Source organism: Mauremys reevesii, unplaced genomic scaffold (genome assembly GCF_016161935.1).
Source record: "Mauremys reevesii isolate NIE-2019 unplaced genomic scaffold, ASM1616193v1 Contig1, whole genome shotgun sequence".
NCBI classification, from domain to species: Eukaryota; Metazoa; Chordata; order Testudines; family Geoemydidae; genus Mauremys; species Mauremys reevesii.
Genome location: NW_024100715.1, coordinates 59,172 through 83,752, shown reverse-complemented (window position 1 = coordinate 83,752; position 24,581 = coordinate 59,172). Strand labels below are relative to the sequence as shown.

Genomic DNA, 24,581 nt, shown 5'->3' with positions numbered 1-24,581 from the left:
TGAGGGCACCGGCAGAGCCGGGGCTGCGGGTCGGGAGTGAGGGGCACCGGCAGAGCCAGGGGTGCTGCGGGTCGGGAGTGAGGGGCGCCGGCGGAGCCAGGGGGGCTGCGGGTCGGGAGTGAGGGGCGCCGGCGGAGCGGGGGCGGCGGGTCGGGAGTGAGGGGCACTGGCGGAGCAGGGGCTGCGGGTCGGGAGTGAGGGGCACCGGCAGAGCCGGGGGCTGCGGGTCGGGAGTGAGGGGCACCGGCGGAGCCAGGGGGCCTGCGGGTCGGGAGAATGGGGCACCGGCGGTGCGGTGGGTGCGGGTGGGGCGTGTGGGGGGCCGGCCGAGCCAGGGGGGCTGCGGGTCGGGACTGAGGGGCAACGGCGGAGGCGGGGGCTGCGGGTCGGGAGTGAGGGCACCGGCAGCCGGGGGCTGCGGGTCGGGAGTGAGGCACCGGCAGAGCCAGGGGGGCTGCGGGTCGGGAGTGAGGGGCGCCGGCGGAGCCAGGGGGGCTGCGGGTCGGGAGTGAGGGGCGCCGGCGGAGCGGGGGCTGCGGGTCGGGAGTGAGGGGCAGCAGCGGAGCCGGGGCTGCGGGTCGGGAGTGAGAGGCACCGGCGGAGCGGGGGCTGCAGGTTGGGAGTGAGGGGCGCCGGCGGAGCGGGGGCTGCGGGTCGGGAGTGAGGGGCACCGGCGGAGCCAGGGGGGCTGCGGGTCGGGAGTGAGGGGCACCGGCAGAGCCGGGGGCTGCGGGTCGGGAGTGAGGGGCGCCGGCAGAGCCCGGGGGGCTGCGGGTCGGGAGTGAGGGGCACCGGCAGCCGGGGGGGCGGCGGGTCGGGAGTGAGGGGCACCGGCAGAGCCGGGGGCTGCGGGTCGGGAGTGAGGGGCACCGGCGGAGCCAGGGGGGCTGCGGGTCGGGAGTGAGGGGCACCGGCGGAGCCAGGGGGGCTGCGGGTCGGGAGTGAGGGGCACCGGCAGCTGGGGGGGGCTGCTGGTCGGGAGTGAGGGGCACCGGCAGAGCCAGGGGGGCTGCGGGTCGGGAGTGAGGGGCACCGGCAGAGCCAGGGGGGCTGCGGGTCGGGAGTGAGGGGCACCGGCGGAGCGGGGGCTGCGGGTCGGGAGTGAGGGGCACCGGCAGCCGGGGGGGCTGCGGGTCGGGAGTGAGGGGCACCGGCAGAGCCGGGGGCTGCGGGTCGGGAGTGAGGGCACCAGCGGAGCGGGGCTGCGGGTCGGGAGTGAGGGCACCGGCAGCCGGGGGCTGCGGGTCGGGAGTGAGGGCACCGGCAGAGCCGGGGCTGCGGGTCGGGAGTGAGGGCACCGGCGGAGCCAGGGGCTGCGGGTCGGGAGTGAGGCGCCGGCGGGCCGGGCTGCGGGTCGGGAGTGAGGGGCGCCGGCGGGCGGGGCTGTGGGTCGGGAGTGAGGGCACCAGCGGGCCGGGGCTGCGGGTCGGGAGTGAGGCGCCGGCGGGCGGGGCTGCAGGTCAGGAGTGAGGGCGCCGGCAGAGCCAGGGCTGCGGGTCGGGAGTGAGGCACCGGCGGGCGGGGCTGCGGGTCAGGAGTGAGGGCACCGGCAGCCGGGGGCTGCGGGTCGGGAGTGAGGGCACCGGCAGAGCCAGGGGCTGCGGGTCGGGAGTGAGGCGCCGGCGAGCCAGGGGCTGCGGGTCGGGAGTGAGGCGCCGGCGGGCGGGGGCTGCGGGTCAGGAGTGAGGGGCAGCAGCGGAGCCGGGCTGCGGGTCGGGAGTGAGAGGCACCGGCGGAGCGGGGGCTGCGGGTCGGGAGTGAGGGGCGCCGGCGGAGCGGGGGCTGCAGGTTGGGAGTGAGGGGCGCCGCGGAGCCAGGGGCTGCGGTCGGGAGTGAGGGCACCGGCAGAGCCAGGGGCTGCGGGTCGGGAGTGAGGGCACCGGCGGAGCGGGGGCTGCGGGTCGGGAGTGAGGGCACCGGCAGCCGGGGGCTGCGGGTCGGGAGTGAGGGCACCGGCAGAGCCGGGGCTGCGGGTCGGGAGTGAGGGGCACCAGCGGGCGGCTGCGGGTCGGGAGTGAGGGCACCGGCAGCCGGGGCTGCGGGTCGGGAGTGAGGGGCACCGGCAGAGCCGGGGCTGCGGGTCGGGAGTGAGGGGCACCGGCGGAGCCAGGGGGCTGCGGGTCGGGAGTGAGGGCACCGGCGGAGCCAGGGGCTGCGGGTCGGGAGTGAGGGCACCGGCAGCTGGGGGCTGCTGGTCGGGAGTGAGGGGCACCGGCAGAGCCAGGGGCTGCGGGTCGGGAGTGAGGGCACCGGCAGAGCCAGGGGCTGCGGGTCGGGAGTGAGGCACCGGCGGAGCGGGGGCTGCGGGTCGGGAGTGAGGGCACCGGCAGCCGGGGGCTGCGGGTCGGGAGTGAGGGGCACCGGCAGAGCGGGGGCTGCGGGTCGGGAGTGAGGGGCACCAGCGGAGGCGGGGCTGCGGGTCGGGAGTGAGGGCACCGGCAGCCGGGGCTGCGGGTCAGGAGTGAGGGGCACCGGCAGAGCCGGGCTGCGGGTCGGGAGTGAGGGCACCGGAGCCAGGGGCTGCGGGTCGGGAGTGAGGCGCGCGGAGCAGGCTGCGGGTCGGGAGTGAGGGGCGCCGGCGGAGCGGGGGCTGCGGGTCGGGAGTGAGGGGCACTGGCGGAGCAGGGGCTGCGGGTCGGGAGTGAGGGGCACCGGCAGCCGGGGGGGCTGCGGGTCGGGAGTGAGGGGCACCGGCGGCGCCAGGGGGCTGCGGGTCGGGAGTATGGGGCACCGGCGGAGCGAGGGCTGCGGGTCGGGAGTGAGGGGCACCGGCGGAGCCGGGCTGCGGGTCGGGAGTGAGGGCACCGGCGGAGCGGGGCTGCGGGTCGGGAGTGAGGCGCCGGCAGAGCCAGGGGCTGCGGGTCGGGAGTGAGGGGCACCGGCGGAGCGGGGCTGCGGGTCGGGAGTGAGGGCACCGGCAGCCGGGGCTGCGGGTCGGGAGTGAGGGGCACCGGCAGAGCCAGGGGCTGCGGGTCGGGAGTGAGGCGCCGGCGGAGCCAGGGGGCTGCGGGTCGGGAGTGAGGCGCCGGCGGGCGGGGCTGCGGGTCAGGAGTGAGGGGCAGCAGCGGAGCCGGGGCTGCAGGTCAGGAGTGAGAGGCACCGGCGGGCGGGGCTGCGGGTCGGGAGTGAGGGGCGCCGGAGGAGCGGGGGGCTGCGGGGCAGGAGTGAGAGGCACCGGCGGAGCGGGGGCTGCGGGTCGGGAGTGAGGGGCACCGGTAGAGCCAGGGGCTGCGGGTCGGGAGTGTGGGGCGCCGGCGGAGCGGGGGGCTGCGGGGCAGGAGTGAGGGCACCGGCGGAGCGGGGGCTGCGGGTCGGGAGTGAGGGCGCCGGAGGAGCGGGGGGCTGCGGGGCAGGAGTGAGAGGCACCGGCGGAGCGGGGGCTGCGGGTCGGGAGTGAGGGGCACCGGCGGAGCGGGGGCTGCAGGTCGGGAGTGAGGGGCACCGGCAGAGCCGGGGGCTGCGGGTCGGGAGTGAGGGGCACCGGCAGAGCCAGGGGCTGCGGGTCGGGAGTGAGGGGCACCGGCGGAGCCAGGGGGGCTGCGGGTCGGGAGTGAGGGGCACCCTGCGTCACGCCTGTCTCTCCAAGGCCCCGTGACGAAGGCCTCGGGGGGTTTATATCCCGCCGGCGCCCCGAGGCCCCAGCGATGCTGTCGGCTGCGCTGCTCCTGCTGCTGGTGCTCTTGGCCCTGGCCGTGCTGGGGGGCGGGCGGGGGGCTCGCGGGGCGGCCTGAGCGCCCTGCCCGGCCCCTGGGCCCTGCCCCTGGTTGGGGGGCTGCCCCACATGCTGCACCCGGAGCTGCCCCTGCACCTGCTGGAGCTCTCCCGGCGCTACGGGCCCGTCTACCGGCTCCGCCTCGGGGCCAAGGGTGAGCAGGGCCAGGCCCCTGCCGGACCCCAGGGCCCCCTTCCTCCCCCGCCTGGCCCCTGCCGGACCCCGGGCCCCCTTCCTCCCCGCCTGGCCCCTGCCGGACCCCGGGGCCCCCTTCCTCCCCGCCTGGCCCCTGCCGGTTCCCAGGGCCCCCTTCCTCCCCGCCTGGCCCCTGCCGGACCCAGGCCCCCTTCCTCCCCGCCTGGCCCCTGCCGGACCCCAGGGCCCCCTTCCTCGCCCCCGCCTGGCCCCTGCCGGACCGGGGCCCCCTTCCTCCCCGCCTGGCCCCTGCCGGACCCCGGGGCCCCCTTCCTCCCCGCCTGGCCCCTGCCGGACCCAGGGCCCCCTTCCTCCCCGCCTGGCCTGCCGGCCCAGGCCCCCTTCCTCGCCCCCGCCTGGCCCCTGCCGGACCCGGGCCCCCTTCCTCGCCCCCGCCTGGCCCCTGCCGGACCCAGGGCCCCCTTCCTCCCCGCCTGGCCCCTGCCGGACCCAGGCCCCCTTCCTCCCCGCCTGGCCTGCCCGGACCCCAGGGCCCCCTTCCTCCCCGCCTGGCCCCTGCCGGACCCCAGGCCCCCTTCCTCCCCGCCTGGCCCCTGCCGGTTCCCAGGGCCCCCTTCCTCCCCGCCTGGCCCCTGCCGGTTCCCAGCCCCCTTCCTCCCCGACTGGCCCCTGCCGACCCAGGGCCCCCTTCCTCCCCGCCTGGCCCCTGCCGGACCCAGGGCCCCCTTCCTCCCCGCCTGGCCCCTGCCACCCCAGGGCCCCCTTCCTCCCCGCCTGGCCCCTGCCAGCCCGGGGCCCCCTTCCTCGCCCCCGCCTGGCCCCTGCTGGTTCCCAGGGCCCCTTCCTCCCCGCCTGGCCCCTGCCGGACCCCGGGGCCCCCTTCCTCCCAGGGCCGCCCGGGGTCTTCGGCGGCGGGGGGCCCACTCAGGGGCGGCTGTAGACCCCAGCGCGCCAAGCAGGCCCGTGGGGCGGCCCTTTCCCTGGGGGGCGGCATTTGGCTCCGCTTGACCTGCCGCAGTCATGTCTGCGGGAGGTCCACTCCTCCCGGGCTCGGGAGCTCAACCCGTCTCAGCCGCGGGAAGACGGGAAACACTCCAGGGGCCCCGAAAAACACTCGTGGGGGCCCCTGCGGGACGCGGGGCCTGGGGCAAATTCCCCCTCTTGCCCCCCCTCTGGGCGGCCCTGCTTCCTCCCCCCCGGGCCTGGCCCCTCCCCCACCGCCCCCCTTCCTTCTCCCCATGTGCCCGGCCCAGGGGCCCCTCCCCCCATGGTCCCCCCCTTTGCCCCTGGGTCCTGGCTGGGTGCCCCCCGCTTCCCCCGGCCCTGCGCGGTCCCGGCCGGGTTGCCTCCCCTCCTGGGGCCCCCCATAAACCCCCCCGTGTGCCCCCAGACGTGGTGGTGCTGAACAGCGTGGAGTCCATCCGCCAGGCGCTGACCCAGAAATGGTCCGATTTCGCCGGGCGGCCCCCCAGCTTTGTCGGTAATGGGGGGCTGGGGGCTGAGAGGGGGGGTTGGGGCTCGGGGCGGGGGGGGGCTGTGTTGCCAGAGGGTTTGGGGGGCTTTTCATGAAGGTATTGGGGGGTCAGCCCCTCCTCCAGCTCTCTGAGCGCCGACTCCCCTCGGCTCTGCCATCAGTAGGGTCCAGAGTTAACGCTGGAACGGGAAAGGGGCAGGTCCCGGGGGCTTGAGTGGGAGTGGGGGGGTCTCTACCCGCCTGGTCACTAACCCTCCCCCCCCCGCAGCGGATCTCATCTCCCTGGGGGGCCACGATCTGTCCCTGGGTGACTTCACCCCCAGCTGGCGGCTGCAGCGCAAAGCGGCTCACTCGGCCCTGGCCCGCGCCCAGCGCCTGCAGCTGGACCCGGTGCTGGGGGCCCAGGCGGCCGCGCTCTGCCAGGTGAGGGCTCCGCTCCGACCCCCAGGGACCGGCTAAGCCCAGGGAAATGCCCCCCCATAGGGACCCCCCTCACCTCCGGGAACCCCCCCAGGGACCCCCTAAGCCCAGGGAAATCCCCCCCCCACAGGGACCCCCCTCACCTCCGGGAACCCCAGGGACCCCTAAGCCCAGGAAATACCCCCACAGGGACCCCCTCACCTCCGGAACCCCAGGGACCCCTAAGCCCAGGAAATACCCCACAGGGACCCCCTCACCTCAGGAACCCCAGGGACCCCTAAGCCCAGGAAATACCCCACAGGGACCCCCTCACCTCCAGGAACCCCAGGGACCCCTAAGTCAGGAAATACCCCCACAGGGACCCCCTCACCTCAGGAACCCCAGGGACCCCTAAGCCCAGGAAATACCCCTCCCACAGGGACCACCCCTCACCTCCAGGACCACCCCAGGGACCCCCTCACCTCCGGAACCCCCAGGGACCCCTAAGCCCAGGAAATACCCCCACAGGGACCCCCTCACCTCAGGAACCCCAGGGACCCCTAAGCCCAGGAAATACCCCCACAGGGACCCCCTCACCTCCAGCAACCCCAGGGACCCCTAAGCCCAGGAAATACCCCCACATGGACCCCTCATCTCCGGGAACCTCCCAGGGACCCCTAAGCCCAGGAAATGCCCCCACAGGGAGCCCAGGATCCCAGGGACCCCTCACCTCCAGGAACCCCAGGGCCCCTAAGCCCAGGGAAATAACCCCCCACAGGGACCCCCCCTCACCTCCGGGAACCCCCCCAGGGGCCCCCTAAGCCCAGGGAAATGCCACCCCGCATAGGGAGCCGTTTCATCCTAGGGACCCCCGGGATCCCCCACCGGGGACCCCCTTCGCCCCAGGGACCCCAGGGACCCCTAACCCAAGGAACTCCCACCCCCATAGGGACCCGCTTCATCCCATGGACCCCCCTTCACCTCCGGGCCCCCCCCCAGGGATCGCCTACCCCCCAAAGGGCCCCTTCACCCTGGGGACCCCCCCAACATCTCACTTCCCGCCCATCCCCCCCTAGGGAACCCGGATCTGCCCTCGCCCCTCCCCCGGGGACCCGCCTGGGCTGGGGGGGGGTCACGGGCCCGGGGCGCTGCCCCCCCTTGACCTGTCTCTGCCCCCCAGGTTTTCCGTAGCTATGGGGGGGCCGCTGTGGACGTGGCCCAGGACTTCTCGCTGCAGACGTGTCGCACCATCTGCGCCCTGGCGTTCGGCCCCATGGTGAGCGGGGGGCGGGGCAGGGGACCCCGGCGTCCGGGGGGGGGCGGGGAGCGCCCCGAGGGGACCCAGGCGTCCGGGGCGGGGACTCACCCTAGGGGATCCCGGCGTCCGGGAGCGGAGAGCGCCCGAGGGGACCCAGGCGTCCGGGGGCGGGAGCGCCCGAGAGGACCCAGGCGTCCGGGGGAGCGGAGAGCGCCCCGAGGGGACCCAGGCGTCCGGGGGGGGCAGGGACTCACCCCTATGGGATTCCGGCGTCCGGGGGGCGGAGAGCGCCCCGAGGGGACCCTGGCGTCCGGGGGGGGGAGCGGTGAGCGCCCCGAGGGGACCCAGGCGTTCGGGGTGGGCAGGGACTCACCCTACGGGATCCCGGCGTCCGGGGAGCGGAGAGCGCCCGGGGAGACCCTGGCGTCCGGGGGCGGGAGCGCCCCGAGGGGACTCTGGCGTCCGGGCGGAGGGCTGGGAGCGACCCTGGGGACCCCAGCGTCCCGGGAGGCTGGACGGGGAGGGGGAGGATTGGGGGGGCTCCGTCCCGCTCCCTCCCCGCAGATGCCGGACGCCGCCGCCACCCGGGACATCCAGGCCTGTATCACGGAGCTGGTGGAGCTGTGGGGCCGGGGCGCCGTGCGGGCGCTGGACGCGCTGCCCCTGCTCAGGGTGAGGGGGCGCTGGGGGCGGGAGGGTGGCGCTGTGGGGGTCCGGCAGGGGCGGGAGGAGCTGCAGGGGCGGGGAGGGGTGTCGCTGTGGGGCGCGGCAGGGAGGGGCGCTGTGGGGCAGGGGAGGTGTCGCTGTGGGGGGCCAGCAGGGGAGGGGTCGCTGTGGGGCGGGAGGGGTGTCGCTGGGGGGCCGGCAGGGAGGGGCGCTGTGGTGCGGGGTGGTGCGGGAGGGGTGTCGCTGTGGGACGCGGCAGGGGCGCGGAGCTGCAGGGGCGCTGTGGGGCGGGGAGGGGTGTCGCTGGGGGCCGGCAGGGGAGGGCGCTGTGGGGCGGGAGGGGTGTCGCTGGGGCCGGCAGGGAGGGGCGCTGTGGGGCGGGGAGGGGTGTCGCTGGGGGCCGGCAGGGGAGGGCGCTGTGGGGTGTCGCTGTGGGGGGCCAGCAGGGGCAGGGAGCTGCAGGGGCGGGGAGGGGTATCGCTGTGGGGCGCGGCAGGGGAGGGCGCTGTGGGGCGGGGAGGGGTGTCGCTGTGGGGGCCGGCAGGGGAGGGGCGCTGTGGTGCGGGGTGGTGCAGGGAGGGGTGTCGCTCTGGGGGGCCAGCAGGGGGCGCTGCAGTCTCACTCTCGGGGTCCCCCCCCAGGAGTTCCCCAGCGGGGCCCTGCGGCGGCTCCTGCAGGAGGTTCGGTTCCGAGCCGCCGTCGGCCGGGCCCGGATCCAGCGGCACCAGGTGGGGGCGGGGCTCCCCGGGGATGGAGCCGCTGGGGGGGGCTGGGGGTTCTCCGGGTTGAGGGGTGTCCCGGGGGCAGGGTACGGGGTGGGGGTCTCTGGGGGGTGGGAGTCGGGGTTTCGGGGGTCTCTGGGGAAAGGGTGGGGGTGGAGGGTCCTCGCTGCGGGCTTTGGGGATCTCTGGGGCGGGGGTGCAGGATCCCCGGTGCAGAGATTGGGGGTCTCTGGGGTGTGGGTGGAGGGTCCCCGCTGCGGGGTTTGGGGGTCTCTGGGGCGGGGGTGCAGGGTCTCCGCTGCGGGGTGGGGGGGTCTCTGGGGCGGGGGGGCAGGATCCCCGGTGCGGGGTTCCCGGTGCGGGGTTTGGGAGTCTCTGGGGTGGGGGTGCAGGATCCCCGGAGCGGAGTTTGGGGGTCTCTGGGTGGGGGTGCAGGAGCCCCGGTGCCGGGACCCCGGAGCGGAGAATGTGGATCTCTGGGGTGGGGGTGCAGGGTCCCCGCTGCGGGGTTTGGGGGTCTCTGAGGCGGGGGTGCAGGATCCCCAGAGCGGAGTTTGGGGGTCTCTGGGGCGGGGGTGCAGGATCCCCGGTGCGGAGTTTGGGGGTCTCTGGGGCGGGGGTGCAGGATCCCCAGAGCGGAGTTTGGGGGTCTCTGGGGCGGGGGTGCAGGAGCCCCGGTGCGGGGTCCCCGGAGCGGAGTTTGGGGATCTCTGGGACGGGGTGCAGGGTCCCCGCTGCGGGGTTTGGGGGTCCCCATTCCCTCCCCTCACCCCCGCATCCCCCCAGGAGTCGCTGCGCCCCGAGTGCGCCCGGGACATGGTGGATCACATGCTGCAGCTGCTGGGGGAGCGGCGGGGGACCGGGGGGGACCCCGCGGCGGAGGGGGGCCTCACCCCGGAGCACGTTCACATGGCGCTGGTGGATCTCTTCATCGGGGGGACCGAGACCACGGCCGCCCTGCTCACCTGGGCCGTGGCCTTCCTGCTGCACCACCCCCAGGTGAGCCCGAACCCCCAAACCTCCCCGTACCCCCAAACCTCCCCGAACCTCCCCACGGCCGCCCTGCTCACCTGGGCCGTGGCCTTCCTGCTGCACCACCCCCAGGTGCGCCCGCACCCCCACGCCTCCCCGCACCCCCAAACCTCCCCGTACCCCCGAACCTCCCCGTACCCCCCAAACCTGCCCTGTGCCCCCAAACCTCCCCGAACCTCCCCACGGCCGCCCTGCTCCCCTGGGCCGTGGCCTTCCTGCTGCATCACCCCCAGGTGATCCCGAACCCCCAAACCTCCCCGCACCCCCAAACCTCCATGTACCCCCAAACCTTCCCAGTGCCTCCAAAGCTCCCCACGGCCGCCCTGCTCACCTGGGCCGTGGCCTTCCTGCTGCATCACCCCCAGGTGATCCCGAACCCCCAAACCTCCCCGAACCCCCAAACCTCCATGTACCCCGGAACCTCCCCACCCCCCGCTCCGATCGCCTCCTGCCCCGTCACTGCGCTGCTCGTGGGGGGCGGGCGAGGGCGCTCAGTGCTTGGGGGGCTGGTGTCTTGGGGGGAGTTCGGGGGGGGTCTCTGTGGGTGACCTTGGTCAAGTCCCGTCTCTCCCTGCCTCAGTTTCCCCATGTGTGCAGCAGGCAGGATGATCCCGCCCCCCCCCAAGCACTGGGCGATCCCTGATGAGAATGGGGGTGGGTCAGTCGCCATGGGGGTCAGTGTCTATGGGTCCCCCCCACAGGTCCAGGACGGGATCCACGCGGAGCTGCAGCGGGTGCTGGGCCCCGAGCGCCCCCCCAGCTATGGGGACCGGGACCGGCTGCCCCTGCTCAGCGCCACCATCTCCGAGACGCTGCGTCTGCGCCCCGTGGCGCCCCTCGCCCTGCCCCACAGCACCACGCGGGACACCAGGTACCCCCCGCCCCGCCCCACGGCCCCCATCCCCCGCCCCGCGCCCTGCCCCACAGCACCACGCGGGACACCAGGTACCCCGCCCCGCCCCACGGCCCCTATCCCGTCCCGCCCCTCGCCCTGCCCCACAGCACCACGCGGGGCACCAGGTACCCCCCGCCCTGCCCCACGGCACCCATCCCCCGCCCCGCGCCCTGCCCCACAGCACCACGCGGGACACCAGGCTCGCCCTCCCCTCTGACCCCCTCTCTCCGCAGCCTCTCGGGCTTCGCCATCCCCAAGGGAACCACCGTGATCCCCAACCTCTTCGCCGCGCACCACGACGCGGGCACCTGGCGCCGCCCCTGGAGTTCAGGCCAGGTACTGTCCCCGGCCCCCGCCACAGGCTGAGCCTCCCCAGCCCCTCCCCCGGCCCCGCCCGCCACAGGCTGAGCCTCCCGGCCCCTCCCCCGGCCCCGCCCCGCCACGGGCTGAGCCTCCCGGCCCCTCCCCGGCCCCCGCCACGGGCTGAGCCTCCCGGCCCCTCCCCGGCCCCCGCCACGGGCTGAGCCTCCCCGGCCCCGCCCCCCGCCCCGCCACGGGCTGAGCCTCCCGGCCCCGCCCCGCCACGGGCTGAGCCTCCCGGCCCCTCCCCCGGCCCCCGCCACGGGCTGAGCCTCCCCGGACGCATTGGTCCTCGGTTCTCATGGGGGGCTGGGGGCTGAGCCTCCCCCCCAACCTGGGTCTCCGACTCTCTGATGGGGGCTCCCTCCCCGGACGCCTGGGTCCCCGGTTCTCATGGGGGGCTGGGGGCTGACCTGGGTCTCCGACTCTCTGATGGGGGTGGGGGGCTGCCTGCCCGGACGCCTGGGTCCCGGCTGACGCCTCCCCCACCCCGCAGAGCGGTTCCTGGAGGCGGACGAGCCCCGGCTGGCCCAGCGCAACCTGCTGCCCTTCAGCTGCGGGGCCCGGGCCTGCCTGGGGGAGACCCTGGCCCGGGCCGAGATCTTCGTCTTCCTCGGGCACGTCCTGCGCGAGTTCCGGCTGGAGCCGCCGGCGCCCGGCGCCCTCCCGGCCCTGCGGGGCGTGTTCGGCACCGTGGTGCGGTGCCCCCCGTTCCGGGTCCGCTTCCTGCCCCGGGGGCCCCCCGAGACCCCATAGCCCCATAGCCCCCCCCGTTCCGGGTCCGCTTCCTGCCCCGGGGGCCCCCCGAGACCCCATAGCCCCCCCCTCCGCCTCCACCTCCTGCCCCGGGGGCCCCCCGAGACCCCATAGCCCCCCCTCCGCATCCGCCTCCTGCCCCGGGGGCCCCCCGAGGCCCCAGAGCCCCCCCCTCCGCCTCCACCTCCTGCCCCGGGGGCCCCATAGCCCCCCGTTCCGGGTCCGCTTCCTGCCCCGGGGGCCCCCCGAGACCCCATAGCCCCCGTTCCGGGTCCGCTTCCTGCCCCGGGGGCCCCCCGAGACCCCATAGCCCCCCCCGTTCCAGGTCCGCTTCCTGCCCCGGGGGCCCCCCGAGACCCCATAGCCCCCCGTTCCGGGTCCGCTTCCTGCCCCGGGGGTCCCCGAGCCCCCTGGCACCCCCAACCCTGCGGAGCCTCCCGGGACACCCTGTCCCCCAAAGCAGCGCCCTGCACCCCCGTCTCCGTCCCGTCTCACACCCGGAGCTGCTGGGCCCCGCTGGCCTGGCCCCGCGTGGGCAGCGTTGTCGGGCAGGGAGTTAGGAGCTGCTGGGGGGGGGGGGTTACTGGGACCGGCGCTGACCCGCCCCCAGGCAGCCGGTTTGCAAGTCCCCGATGCCTGCCCGAGCCCCACACGCCGGGGCGGCTCCGTGTTAATAACCCTGCTTCCTCCTGCCCCCAACTGGGGGTTTGCTGGGGAGCTCGGCTCCGTCCCAGGGCCGGGGCGTGTCCTCCCCACAGCGGGGGGGGCCAGGCTCGGGGGTGCGGGGCCGGGGCGTGTCCTCCCCACAGCGGGGGGGGCGGGGGGGGCCAGGCTCGGGGGTGTGGGGCCGGGGCGTGTCCTCCCCACAGCGGGGGGGGCAGGCTCAGGGTGCGAGGCCGGGGCTGGGGCGTGTCCCCACAGCGGGGCGAGGTGGCCAGGCTCGGGGTGCGGGCTGGGGCTGGGGCCTGGCTGTGTGTGTCGGGAGCGGCTCGAGCCGGGTGTGGGGCTCCCCGTGGGGCTGAGGGATCACAGCACGGTGGGGGGGGGTCACTGGCCCGGCTCTGGGAGAGGCAGCCCTGGGGAGGGAAGGGGGCCCAGGCTGCACCCCGGGGACCCTGTCACCCCCCCCAGCCCCAACCCCCTAGTGACCCGTAACTCCCAGCGACCTCCCCCCATGCCCCCAGTGACCTTCTGGCCACCCTGAACCCCCAGTGAGCCCCCAACCCCCATTGTCCCCATCCACTCTGTGCCCCAGGGACCCCACCAACCCCAAGCCCCTCACAGTCCCCACCCCCACACTCCTGCATCCCTCCAGGCCGTGGGAGCCCCCGTCCTCCCCTGCCCCACACCTAGCCCCACCCCGTCCTCCCCCGCCCCACCCCAACAGGTTCTCACTCGCTGGGGTTTTTTTGTAACATTTTTCAGCTGTTTTTTATATATAAACTATATCGCTCAATAGACTCTGTACAGCCCCCTGCAAACCCCCTTAACTCTGCCCTCCCCAGATTTCCCGGCAAACCCCCTTAACTCTGCCCCCCAACGTCCTTGCCCATCCAGGCTGTGTCAGTCAGAATAAAGGTGCTTTGGGTGCATCCGTCTCCGTCGCTCCACCGGGGGTGGGGTCACGGGTCCCCTGCTTGGGGAGCGGCAGGGGAGCCCCAGAGGAGCTGGGGGTCAGGATTCCTGGGTTCCATCTGCCCCCCCCCCCCCGGCTGGATTGGGCTGCTCCCTCCAGCCTGGGCCTGCGGCACTGTGGGGACCAGGGACCCCACAGGGGTGTGTGGGAGGGGCTAGGTGAGCTGGGGGGGTACGGAGGGAATTAAGCATTGGGGGGGCTCTGTGGGGAAGGGGGGTCCCGATGGGGGGAGGGGTGGGTGGAAGGGCCCCGTGGAGGGTCTCCTCGTGACGCTCCGGCTCCCCCTGGTGGCGCCCGGCGGTGCTGCGCTCTCGCTCTCCCTCGCGTCCGTCTGTCCGTCCGGCCGGCCGCCTCAGCCCCGCCGCGGCCGCAGCTTCATCTCGGTGAAGGGGATGGAGAACTCGAAGCCTTTCCAGTTAAACCAGTTCACGCCCTGGGGGGGGCAGAAAAGGGGGGTGAGAGACCCCCCCCAGCATGGCCCCCCCCGTAACGTCTGTAATAGTGCTGGGCACAAGCTGTGACTCAGTTTCCCCACTGGTTTGGACTTGCTGGATGGGAAGGAGTTAAATTCCTCCCCGGGGCTGGGCCAACCCAGGAGTCCTGGATCCCAGTCCCCCCCAGGCCCCCCAGCTGGGAGAGAACCCAGGCGTCCTGCCCCCCCGCTGCCAGGAGAGAACCCAGGCATCCCGCGCCCCCCCAAGCCGGGCGAGAACCCAGGTGTCCGGGCGGCCGTACCTGGTGGTCCCGGCGGCTGCCGTAGAGCCCGTTGAGGTTGGCGTAGTGGCAGTTGCGGTACCACCAGGCCCCGCGGTAGGACACCGCGCAGGGGATCAGCAGCCGGTTCGGGTCCCGGTCCCGGGTCGAGAAGACGCTGCCCGAGTGGTAGCTCAGCGCGTCGCCTGGGGGGGGCGGCAGGGAGTGAGGGGGGGGACAGCACCCCTCCCCCAACCACCACCAGGACACGGACCCCCTGTGGTTCCCCCCAGCCCCGCCCCAGCCCCCCAGGACACAGACACCCCAAGGACACTGACCCCCCCAACATAGCAACCCCCCACTGTCCCCCCAGAACCCACCCCTCCCCCAACCACTGCCAGGACACGGACCCCCTTTGGTTCCCCCCGGCCCCTCAGGACACAGACACCCCACCCCTCCCCCAACCACCCCAAGGACATGGACCCCCCACTGACCCCCCCACCTCTCCCAGCCCCAAAGGACACAGACACCCCAGTCATCCCCCCAACATAGCAGCCCCCCGCTGTCCCCATCCATCCCCCTCTGCCCCCCGCGCCCCTCACCGGCCGTGCCGCGGTAGCTGCCCAGGTGCAGGCGATAATGCTCGCTCGGGGGGTCCACCCGGAACCGCTGGTACTGGGCGAACACGGCCTCGGCGCCGGCCCGGAGATCCACCCGCAGCTCCTGCTCCCCCGCGGCCGTCAGCTCGTGCAGGGCGTCGTTACCTGGGGGCAGGACGCCTGGGTTCTCTCCACGCTCCGCCGGGGGCAGCCCGGACGCCTGGGTTCTCACCCTGCTCTGCGGGGGAGCGGGGGCTGGGGGATGGCAGGGCAGCCCCGGACGCCTGGGTTCTCTCCACGCTCCGCCGGGGGCAGCCCGGACGCCTGGGTTCTCTCCCTGGCTCGGCAGGGGGAGCGGGGGCTGGGGGATGGCAGGGCCGCCCAGGACGCCTGGGTTCTCTCCCTGGCTCGGCGGGGGGAGGGGTCTGGGGATGGCAGGGCCGCCCGGACGCCTGGGTTCTCACTCACTCACCCAGCCAGAACTCCTGGGACCGGTTCCCGAAGCCCTGGGCATAGTCCTGCCAGTCGCGCCAGAAATCCGTCTCGCCGTTCATGCGCCGCTGGAACACCTGGGGGAGTGGGGAGGGGGGTCAGAGACAGACCTCGGCCCCGCTCCCCCCCGCCAGCCCGCGCTGCCCCCCCGCACTCACCAGCCAGCCGCCCCCGTCAGTCTCCATGTCGCAGAACACCTGCAGGGGGCGCTGCCTGTCGCCCCCCAGGTAGATGGTCACCTCGCGGGAGGGGCCCGGCCCGTTCAGCTGCTCCTCCGCGCAGTCCCGGGGGAAGGGGTAGCTCAGCCAGACTGCCAGGGGCGGAGAGGAGAGGATGGAACCCAGGAGTCCGGGATCCCGGCCCCACCCGCTCCAACCACCAGCCCCCACCCCGCTCCCTGAGCCGGGAGAGAACCCAGGAGTCCTGGCTCCCAGCCCCCCACCAGCCCCCACTCCCCTCCCCGAGCCGGGAGAGAACCCAGGAGTCCTGGCTCCAACCCCCACCCAGCCCCCACTCCCCTCCCCGAGCCGGGAGAGAACCCAGGAGTCCTGGCTCCCAGCCCCCCACCCAGCCCCCACTCCCCTCCCGAGCTGGGGAGAGAACCCAGGCGTCCTGCGGCTCACCGGTGTTGAAGGAGGTGGCGATGGGGGTGCTGGGGCGGCCCCCCCGGATCGCCTGCACCCGGACCTGGTAGCGGCTGGACGGGGTCAGGTTGCTCAGCTGGTGGGAGGCGGCGTCGGCGCCCAGGGGGATCTCCTGGGGGGAGAGGGAGTGAGTGGGGGTGACCGGCCGCAGGGAGTGGGGGAGGGGGAGGGAGCAGCGATGGGTCTGCGCCACAGACGAGGATGTGGGGAGCCGGGGAGGGCATTGGGGTTGTAGGAGGTGCTGGGGATGTGGGGTGGGGGTGGTTGTGGGGGCAGGGATGGGGAGGGCTGGGGTCCCGGTACCTGCGTTTGGCCGAGGGCGTCTCGTAGCTCAGCAGGTAGCCGGCGGGGACGCGGGGGTCCAGGAGAGCCGGGCGCTGCGAGGGGTCACCTCGGTGGCTCGCAGGTCCCGGGGGGCGTCCAGCCCTGGGGGAGGGGAGAGTGAAACAGGGACCCCCCCTCAACTCCCCCCACCCCATTCCCTTCTCCCTGCCGCCCCCACTCCTCCCCCCTCCCTCCCCCTGCTGCCCCACCCCTCGCCCTTCCCCCCTCCTTCCTCCCCCCCGACCTCCTCCGCCCCCTGCTTCCCCCACCCCTCCCCTGTGCCCCCCTGCTGCCCCCTCCTTCCTCCCCACCCCCACTGCTTCCCTCACTCCTTCCCCTCCCTCCCCTGCCGCCCCACTCCTCCCCTCCCTCCCCTGCTGCCTCACCCCTCGCCCTTCCCCCTCCTTCCTCCCCCGACCTCCTCCGCCCCTGCTTCCCCCCCCTCCCCTGCTGCCCCACCACTCGCCCTTCCTCCTCCCCGACCTCCTCCGCCCCTGCTTCCCCACCCCACCCCTGTGACCTCCTGCCGCCCCCTCCTTCCTCCCCACCCCCACTGCTTCCCCACTCCTTCCCCTCCCTCCCCTGCTGCCCCACTCCCCTCCCTCCCTCCCCTGCTGCCCCACCCCTCGCCCTTCCCCCTCCTTCCTCCCCGACCTCCTCCGCCCCTGCTTCCCCCTCCTCCCCTGCTGCCCCACCCCTCGCCCTTCCCCTCCTTCCTCCCCCGACCTCCTCCGCCCCTGCTTCCCCCACCCCTCCCCTGTGACCCCCTGCCCCCTCCCTCCTCCCCACCCCCACTGCTTCCCCACTCCTTCCCCCTCCCTCCCCTGCCGCCCTGCTTCCCCCACCCCTGCCTGTGACCCCCTGCCGCCCCCTCCTCCTCCCCACCCCACTGCTTCCCCACTCCTTCCCCTCCTCCCCTGCCGCCCCTGCTTCCCCACCCCTGCCTGTGACCCCCTGCCGCCCCCTCCTTCCTCCCCACCCACCTGCTGCTCCCCACCCCTCCCCTGCCGCCCCCTCCTTCCTCCCCACCCCTGCCCCCCCCGTACCGGTGGTGAAGGTGGCGCTGGCGGGGGAGCTGCGGTTCCCCCCCGTCACCCCGTGGACGCTGACCAGATACTCGGTGTCCAGCCGCAGCCCGGCCAGGGGGTGCTCGGCCCGGTCCCCGGGGAGCCGCAGCGTCACCGAGGGGCCGGGGGGGAGAGCTGGGGTGAGGGGTGATGAGTCGTGGGGGCACCGGGGCGACCGGGCCGCAGGGACGCGACAGCCCAGTGCCCCGGAGCCGCCCGCCGGGGGAAGGGAGGGGAGGGGGGGCGCCCTGCCCTGCCCCCGCGCTCACCCTGGGGGGGCCCGTAGCTCAGCTCGTAGCTCTGGACGGGGGCCCGGGGCGGGCGCCAGCGCAGCAGGGCCGAGGTGTCGGCGACGTTGACGGCGCGTAGATCCGAGGGGCCGTCGGGGACTGTGGAGGGAGCGGAGCGTCAGGGAAAGCAGCCCCCCAGGGGACCCAGGCGTCCGGCCGACGGAGGGCGGGGGGAATCCAGGCATCCAGAGAGGTGGCAAGGGGACAGGACCCAGCGATCCAGGTGGCAGGGTGTGGCACTTGCCCTGCATGGGAAGGGAGGGGACCCAGGGCAGGGGAAGGGACCCAGGCGTCCGGCCAGTGGCCCCGGGGCAGGGGAAGGGACCCAGGCATCCGGCGCTGGCCCCAGGGCAGGGAGGGGACCCAGGGCAGGGGAAGGGACCCAGGCGACCGGCGCTGGCCCCGGGGCAGGGAGGGGACCCAGGCATCCGGCGCTGGCCCCGGGGCAGGGGGGGACCCAGGCGTCCGGTGCTGGCCCCGGGGCAGAGAGGGGACCCAGGCGTCCGGTGCTGGCCCCGGGGCAGGGGAGGAACCCAGGCGACCGGCGCTGGCCCCAGGGCAGGGGAGGAACCCAGGCGTCCGGCGCTGGCCCCAGGACAGGGGAAGGGACCCAGGCAACCGGCGCTGGCCCCGGGGCAGGGAGGGGACCCAGGGCAGTGGAGGAACCCAGGCGTCCGGCGCTGGCCCCAGGGCAGGGAGGGGACCCAGGAGTCCGGCGCTGGCCCCAGGGCAGGGGAAGGGACCCAGGCGTCGGCGCTGGCGGGGCAGGAAGGACCCAGGCGTCCGGCGCTGGCCCCGGGGCAGGGGAAGGGACCCAGGCGTCCGGCGCTGGCCCCAGGGCAGGGGAGGAACCCAGGCGTCCGGCGCTGGCCCCAGGACAGGGGAAGGGACCCAGGCAACCGGCGCTGGCCCCGGGGCAGGGAGGGGACCCAGGGCAGTGGAGGAACCCAGGCGTCCGGCACTGGCCCCAGGGCAGGGAGGGGACCCAGGCGTCCGGCGCTGGCCCCAGGGCAGGGGAAGGGACCCAGGCGTCCGGCGCTGGCCCCGGGGCAGGGGAAGGGACCCAGGCGTCCGGCGCTGGCCCCGGGGCAAGGAGGGGACCCAGGCGTCCGGCCCTTACCCGTGGTCATGTAGCCCACCAGCGGCTCGCTCTCCTCGAAGCCCCGCACGGCCATGACGCTGACCTCGTAGCTGGCCCCGGGGATCAGCCCCTCGAGCGTCGTCTGCAGCCGGGTGCCCTCGACCATCGCGCTCTGCGGCTCCCCTGGGGCGACAGTGGGTCAGGACGCGCTGCGGGCGGGGCCATCTGGAGGGGGCGGGGCCACGTGGTGGGGGCGGGGCCTGGGGAGATATGAGGCAGGGGGCGGGACCAGGGCACAGGGCCACTAGGGGGCGCTGTTCTGTAGGCAGCTCCGGGGGCGCTCTGGGGGCTGCAGGGGGCATTTCAGGTGCGCAGTGGGGCGCTATGGGGGTCACAGTCCTGCAGGGGCCAGCGGTGGGGGCATCAGGGGTGGAGGCAGTGGTGGGGGCATTGGGTTGGGGCACTGCAGGGGCCAGCGAGGAGCGCCGTGGGGTCAGTTTGGGGCGCTGTGGGGGCAGCAGGGGGCGCCGTGGGGTCGGTTTGGGGCACCGTGGGGCAGCAGGGGCACCGTGGGGGTCGGTTTGGGGCGCCGTGGGGTCGGTTTGGGGCACCGTGGGGGCAGCAGGGCGCTGTGGGGTCGGTTTGGGGCGCTGTGGGGGCAGCAGGGGCGCCGTGGGAGGTCAGTTTGGGGCGCTGTGGGGCAGCAGGGGCGCCGTGGGGTCGCTTTGGGGCACCGTGGGGGCAGCAGGGGCGCCGTGGGGTCGGTTTGGGGCGCTGTGGGGTCGGTTTGGGGCGCTGTGGGGCAGCAGGGGCGCCGTGGGGTCAGTTTGGGGCACCGTGGGGCAGCAGGGCGCCGTGGGGTCGGTTTGGGCGCCGTGGGGTCGGTTTGGGCGCCGTGGGGGCAGCAGAGGCACCGTGGGGGTCGGTTTGGGGCACCGTGGGGGGCAGCAGGGGCGCCGTGGGGGGTCGGATTGGGGCACCGTGGGGGCAGCAGGGGCACCGTGGGGGCAGCAGGGCGCCGTGGGGTCGGTTTGGGGCGCCGTGGGGGGCAGCAGGGGCGCCGTGGGGCACTCACCCCCGTGGCGCAGCTGGAAGGACACCTTGTAGCGGTCGACGTGGGTGGACGGGGCCCCCCAGGTCACCCCCACCGAGGTCTCTCGGACGTCGCTGAAGCGCAGGGCCCGGGGGCTCTCCAGCTCTGGGGAGACACGGGGCTCAGGGGGCTCCACGGGCGCCGAGGTGGGGCCAGCCGGGGGGCCCTTCCCAGCATGGCCACCGGGGGGCAGCACCGGCCTGCGGAGCCCCGTCCCCCCCTCAGCCACCAGGGCCCTCCCCATCCCCCCCAGCGTTTATCCAGCCACCTGTCCCCCGCTCCCCCTTCCCCCTTCCATCCCTCCCTCCCTCCCTCCCCCTTCCATCCATCCTCCTCCCTCCCTCCCCTTCCATCCATCCCTCCTCCCTCCCTCCTTCTGTCCATCCGTCCCTCCCTCCCTCCTTCTGTCCATCCGTCCCTCCTCCTCCATCCCTTCCATCCCTCCTTCTGTCCATCCATCTCTCCCTCCCCTTCCCTCCCTCCATCTGTCCTGTCCCCCCACCCATGGCTCTGGCCTCCTGGACTGGGAGAGGCCTTGGGCCCACCCAGCTGCCCAATTCCACCCCCCACCGAGCCCCTCTCACCAGGGACAGGGTGGGGGCAGCAGGGGGCGCTGGGCTGCGGGGCAGCAGGGGGCGCTGGGCTGCGGGGCCAGGCTGGGGGCAGCAGGGGGCGCTGGGCGGAGGGGCAGCAGGGGGCGCTGGGCTGCGGGGCCAGGCCGGGGGCAGCCGGCGGCGCTGGGCTGGGGGCAGCAGGGGGCACTGGGACGAGGGGCAGCAGGGGGCGCTGGGCTGCAGGGCCAGGCTGGGGGCAGCAGGGGCACTGGGACGAGGGGCAGCAGGGGCGCTGGGACGAGGGGCAGCAGGGCGCTGGGACGAGGCCAGGCTGGGGCAGCAGGGGCGCTGGGCTGCAGGGCCAGGCTGGGGCAGCAGGGGCGCTGGGCTGCGGGCCAGGCTGGGGGCAGCAGGGGCGCTGGGACGAGGGGCAGCAGGGGCGCTGGGGCGGGGCCAGGCTGGGGGCAGCAGGGGCGCTGGGCTGCAGGGACAGGCTGGGGGCAGCAGGGGGCGCTGGGCTGCGGGGCCAGGCTGGGGGCAGCAGGGGGCGCTGGGACGAGGGGGCAGCAGGGGGCGCTGGGACGAGGGGGCAGCAGGGGGCGCTGGGACGAGGCCAGGCTGGGGGCAGCAGGGGCGCTGGGCTGCAGGGCCAGGCTGGGGGCAGCAGGGGCGCGGGGCTGCTGGGCCAGGCTGGGGGCAGCAGGGGGCGCTGGGACGAGGGGCAGCAGGGCGCTGGGCTGCAGGGGCCAGGCTGGGGGCAGCAGGGGCGCTGGGCTGCAGGGCCAGGCTGGGGGCAGCAGGGGGCACTGGGACGAGGGGGCAGCAGGGGGCGCTGGGCTGCGGGGCCAGGCTGGGGGCAGCAGGGGGCGCTGGGCTGCGGGGCCAGGCTGGGGCCAGCAGGGGGCGCTGGGCTGGGGCCAGCAGGGGGCGCTGGGCTGGGGGCAGCAGGGGGCGCTGGGACGAGGGGCAGCCGGGCTCTGTGCCCCACCCCCCCAGCCCGGGGGCCGTACCGAGGCTGCTGGTCCGCGCGGCCCGTGGACGTTGGCCGTCTCCCGCCCTGCCGCAGGCCATACACGGCCAGGCCGTATTCGGTGCCGGGCCGCAGCCCCCGCAGCACGACCGAGCGCTGGGCCCCCGGCACCGGCACCTCCTGGCCGGGCCCCTGGCCCTCGGTCCGGTACCGCACGAGGAAGGTGTCGAAGTCGCCTTCGGGCGCGTCCCAGCGCAGCCGCAGGGAGGTCGGGGTCACCTCGGAGACAAGCAGCTGCTCCAGCCGGGCGGGCGTCACGCTGGAGGCTTCCGGGAAGGCTGCGGGGGCAGGAGGGGGCTCAGGCTCCCGCAAGGGCAGGACGGGGTTAATTGTCCCTGGGGGAGATGGCGCCAGGGGCCAGGGCCAGGCAAGAAGGGGTTAATTCTATCCCATCATGCACCTGGCCGGGAGCCAGGCCCTGACATGGGGCCCTGGGACAGAGTGGAAAGGGTTAACTGCCCTGGGGGGGGGGGGATGGGGGGTCAGGGTCAGGGGGCACAGGGGTGACGCCCAGCAGAGAAGGGTCTGTCCCCACAGCTCGTCAGTGGCGCAATGGGATCGTTAGCCCCGTGTTACAGGTGGGGCAACCAAGGCAAGGGGCAGCTATGGGGCTTCTTGCATGGTCACCCGGAAGGTCAGAGGCAGAGCTGGGAAAGAACCCAGGAGTCCTGGCTCCCAGCTCCACCCCCGCTTTAACCCACCAGCCCCTACTCCCCTCCCAGAGCCGGAGAGAGAACCCAGGAGTCCTGGCTCCCAGCCCCCCCTGCTCTAACCACCAGCCCCCACTCCCCTCCCAGAGCCGGGGAGAGAACCCAGGAGTCCTGGCTCCCAGCCCTCCCTGCTCTAACCCACCAGCCCCCACTCCCCTCCCAGAGCCGGGGAGAGAACCCAGGAGTCCGGGCGCCCAGCCCCCCCCCCCCCGGCTCTAACCACCAGCCCCCGTTCCCCTCCCCCAGCCGGGGAGAGAACCCAGGAGTCCTGGCTCCCAGCCCCCCCTGCTCTAACCCACCAGCCCCCACTCCCCTCCCAGAGCCGGGGAGAGAACCCAGGAGTCCTGGCTCCCAGTCCTCCCTGCTCTAACCACCAGCCCCCACTCCCCTCCCAGAGCCGGGGAGAGAACCCAGGAGTCCCAGCCCCCGCTGCTCTAACCACCAGCCCCCCTCCCCTCCCAGATCCAGGGAGAGAACCCAGGAGTCCTGGCTCCCAGCCCCCCCTGCTCTAACCACCAGCCCCCACTCCCCTCCCAGAGCTGGGAGAGAACCCAGGAGTCCCAGCTGGGCTGCGGAGGGAAGGCCTGAGGCAGGAAGGGGCTGGTAGAATCCAGCCGGCCGCCCCCCGGCACTGACCTGTGACGGCGTCGGTGGAGACGGGGCCGAGGCGCTTGCTGCCGGAGACGCCGTAGAGGTTGAACTTGTACTTGCGGGAGGGGAGCAGGTCGGAGACGACGAGCGTGCGGGATCCCCCGTCCACGGGCAGCGCCTGGGGTTTGCCCTCCGCGTCCCGGTACTGCAGGAGGAAGGAGTCGAAGGCCCCGGCCTGGACGCTCCAGGACAGGCGGACGGAGTCTTTGGTGACCTCGGAGGTCGAGAGCTCCCCCAGCTTGGGCTGCGTGGCCCCTTCCTCGTCCTCCTCCTCCTCCTCGTCCGGCCGGCCTGGGGAGAGGGGAGCAGCTCAGCCCCGGCCCGGCCCCCACGGCTCCCGGCCCTGCCCCGTTCGGGATCGGGACGAAAGCTGCCGAACGTTGGCAAATGCCCCCAGGCCCCGGGCCGTGCTGCCAACAGAAGGGCGGATCAGAGCCGATCGCGGCCGGCGGCACGGAGCAGGGAGGGGAATTACCCGGCCGGACAATCCCCACGGGCCAGGCCGGACTCTGTCCCCGGCTCGCGTGTTTCCGGAAGTGCTCGCCACTGGCCGGGGCGAGGGCCAGCGCGACGCAGCTCAGACCGGGGTCCCGGGTCCCTTGGCCGAGCCCGACACGCCTCCGAGCCTGGTTCCCGGCCAGCGCCTCGAGGGCAAATCGGCACCTTCCCGACGCAAAGCGCGTCCCTCGCAGCCTGCCCCCGCCCCACAGGCGCAGAGACGCGGAGAAGGGGCCACTCAATCCCATCATGCACCTGCCGGGGCGGGGGAGGCGGGAGGAGAGGGGGAATTCCCCGGCACTGACCTGTGACGGCGTCGGTGGAGACGGGGCCGAGGCGCTTGCGGCCGGAGATGCCGTAGAGGTTGAACTTGTATCTGCGGGAGGGGGCCAGGTTGGTGACGGTGACCGTGCGGGATCCCCCGTCCACGGGCAGCACCTGGGGGTTGCCGTCCGCATCCCGGTACTGGAGGATGAAGGAGTCGAAGGTCCCTTCCTCCACGGTCCAGGACAGATCGAGGGAGTCGTGGGTGACCTCAGAGGCCGAGAGCGGCCCCAGGCGGAGCTGCATCCCGGCTCCCTCGTCCCGCGGCGCTGCGGCTGGAACAGAGCGGGAGGGTTACGGGTGAGGTAACCGCCTGCGGGGCAAACAGCGGCAGCTTCCCCCACTGTGAAGCAATGGGCTCAGGCTCTCTGCAAACTCAGGCAGTGTCACCTCTGGGGTCTGGGACAAGCGGCCCCTCTGTGGGGTGGAACTAGGGGAGCAAAGGGAGCGATGGAGGCAGGGCCGGCTCCAGGCACCAGCGAAGGAAGCAGGTGCTTGGGGCGGCCAATCCAGAGGGGCGGCACATGTGGGAATTTGGCAGTGGGTCCCTCAGTCTCTCTCTTCCCCTTTGAGCCGCCACCGAAGTGGGAGAGACGAGGGACGGACCCGCCGCTGATCCGCCGCCGAACCATGGAGCCGCGCGATTGAGCTGCTGCTGGAGCCGGCCCCGGATGATGGCACCAAGCAAAGGGATGTGGAGGAGGGCGGCCGGGAGCGAAGGAACGTGGACGGGGTCCTGGCGGGGGTGGGGCCGGACAGAGGAGCGGTGGGAGGAGGGGGGCCCTGGCGGGGGAGGGGCCGGAGAGAGGAGCAGTGGTGGGAGGGGCCCTGGCAGTGAGGGCGGACAGAGGAGCGGGGAAGGGGGTGAGGAAATGTGGAGGAGAGGAAGGGAGCGAAGGGGCGAAGGAAGAAGGATCCCGGAGGAGGAAGCGCCGCGCGGGCTGGGGAGCAGGGCAGGGGCAGCCAGGGGCAAAGCAAAGGGCTGGGGGCTGGGAAAGACCTGGCGGGGGGGGGAAGGAGGCGGGCGCTGGCTGGGACCCTCCCCCCAGGCGCAGCCGCTGACCTGTGACGGCGTCGGTGGAGACGGGGCCGAGGCGCTTGCGGCCGGAGACGCCGTAGAGGTTGAACTTGTATCTGTGGGAGGGGGCCAGGTTGGTGACGGTGACCGTGCGGGATCCCCCGTCCACGGGCAGCGCCTGGGGTTTGCCCTCCGCGTCCTTGTACTGGAGGAGGAAGGAGTCGAAGTCCCCGGCCTGGACGCTCCAGGAGAGCAGGGCGGAGTCGTGGGTGACGTCGGAGGCCGAGAGCTCCCCCAGGCTGGGCTGGGTGGTGGGTTCCTCCTCCGGCGGCCCCACGGCTGGAACAGAGAGAAGGGGCTGAGGGGCGCAGATGGGGTGTCGGGCAGCTCACCCCGGCCTTGGTGGGTGCATAATTCCCAGCCAGAGGGGTTCTGCAGAGAGGATTA

At 74.7% G+C, this 24,581-nt stretch overlaps 2 protein-coding genes across 2 annotated transcripts in view; one reads left to right on the top strand and one right to left on the bottom strand.

The window, feature by feature from the left end:
• Window positions 1-3,781: 3,781 nt before the first annotated feature.
• On the top strand, window positions 3,782-11,430 carry LOC120392330 (steroid 21-hydroxylase). Its single transcript, XM_039517051.1, is given in 11 exon segments — window positions 3,782-3,866; window positions 5,259-5,348; window positions 5,611-5,765; window positions 6,922-7,017; window positions 7,564-7,671; window positions 8,307-8,393; window positions 9,174-9,386; window positions 10,121-10,290; window positions 10,548-10,633; window positions 10,636-10,650; window positions 11,171-11,430. Coding segments are annotated over 11 exon segments (1,365 nt in total).
• A 1,454-nt stretch (window positions 11,431-12,884) lies between these two features.
• Window positions 12,885-24,581, bottom strand: part of TNXB (tenascin XB) — a 62,621-nt gene continuing 50,924 nt past the window's right edge. The window contains 18 exon segments of the mRNA XM_039517050.1: window positions 12,885-13,499; window positions 13,802-13,965; window positions 14,362-14,523; window positions 14,831-14,927; window positions 15,009-15,160; window positions 15,474-15,606; window positions 15,798-15,811; window positions 15,814-15,846; window positions 15,849-15,920; window positions 16,865-17,009; window positions 17,156-17,274; window positions 18,296-18,439; window positions 19,332-19,454; window positions 20,914-20,929; window positions 20,931-21,211; window positions 22,280-22,585; window positions 23,098-23,391; window positions 24,180-24,473. Coding sequence (XP_039372984.1) covers window positions 13,419-13,499; window positions 13,802-13,965; window positions 14,362-14,523; window positions 14,831-14,927; window positions 15,009-15,160; window positions 15,474-15,606; window positions 15,798-15,811; window positions 15,814-15,846; window positions 15,849-15,920; window positions 16,865-17,009; window positions 17,156-17,274; window positions 18,296-18,439; window positions 19,332-19,454; window positions 20,914-20,929; window positions 20,931-21,211; window positions 22,280-22,585; window positions 23,098-23,391; window positions 24,180-24,473 — 2,630 coding nt within the window. The 3' untranslated portion in view covers window positions 12,885-13,418.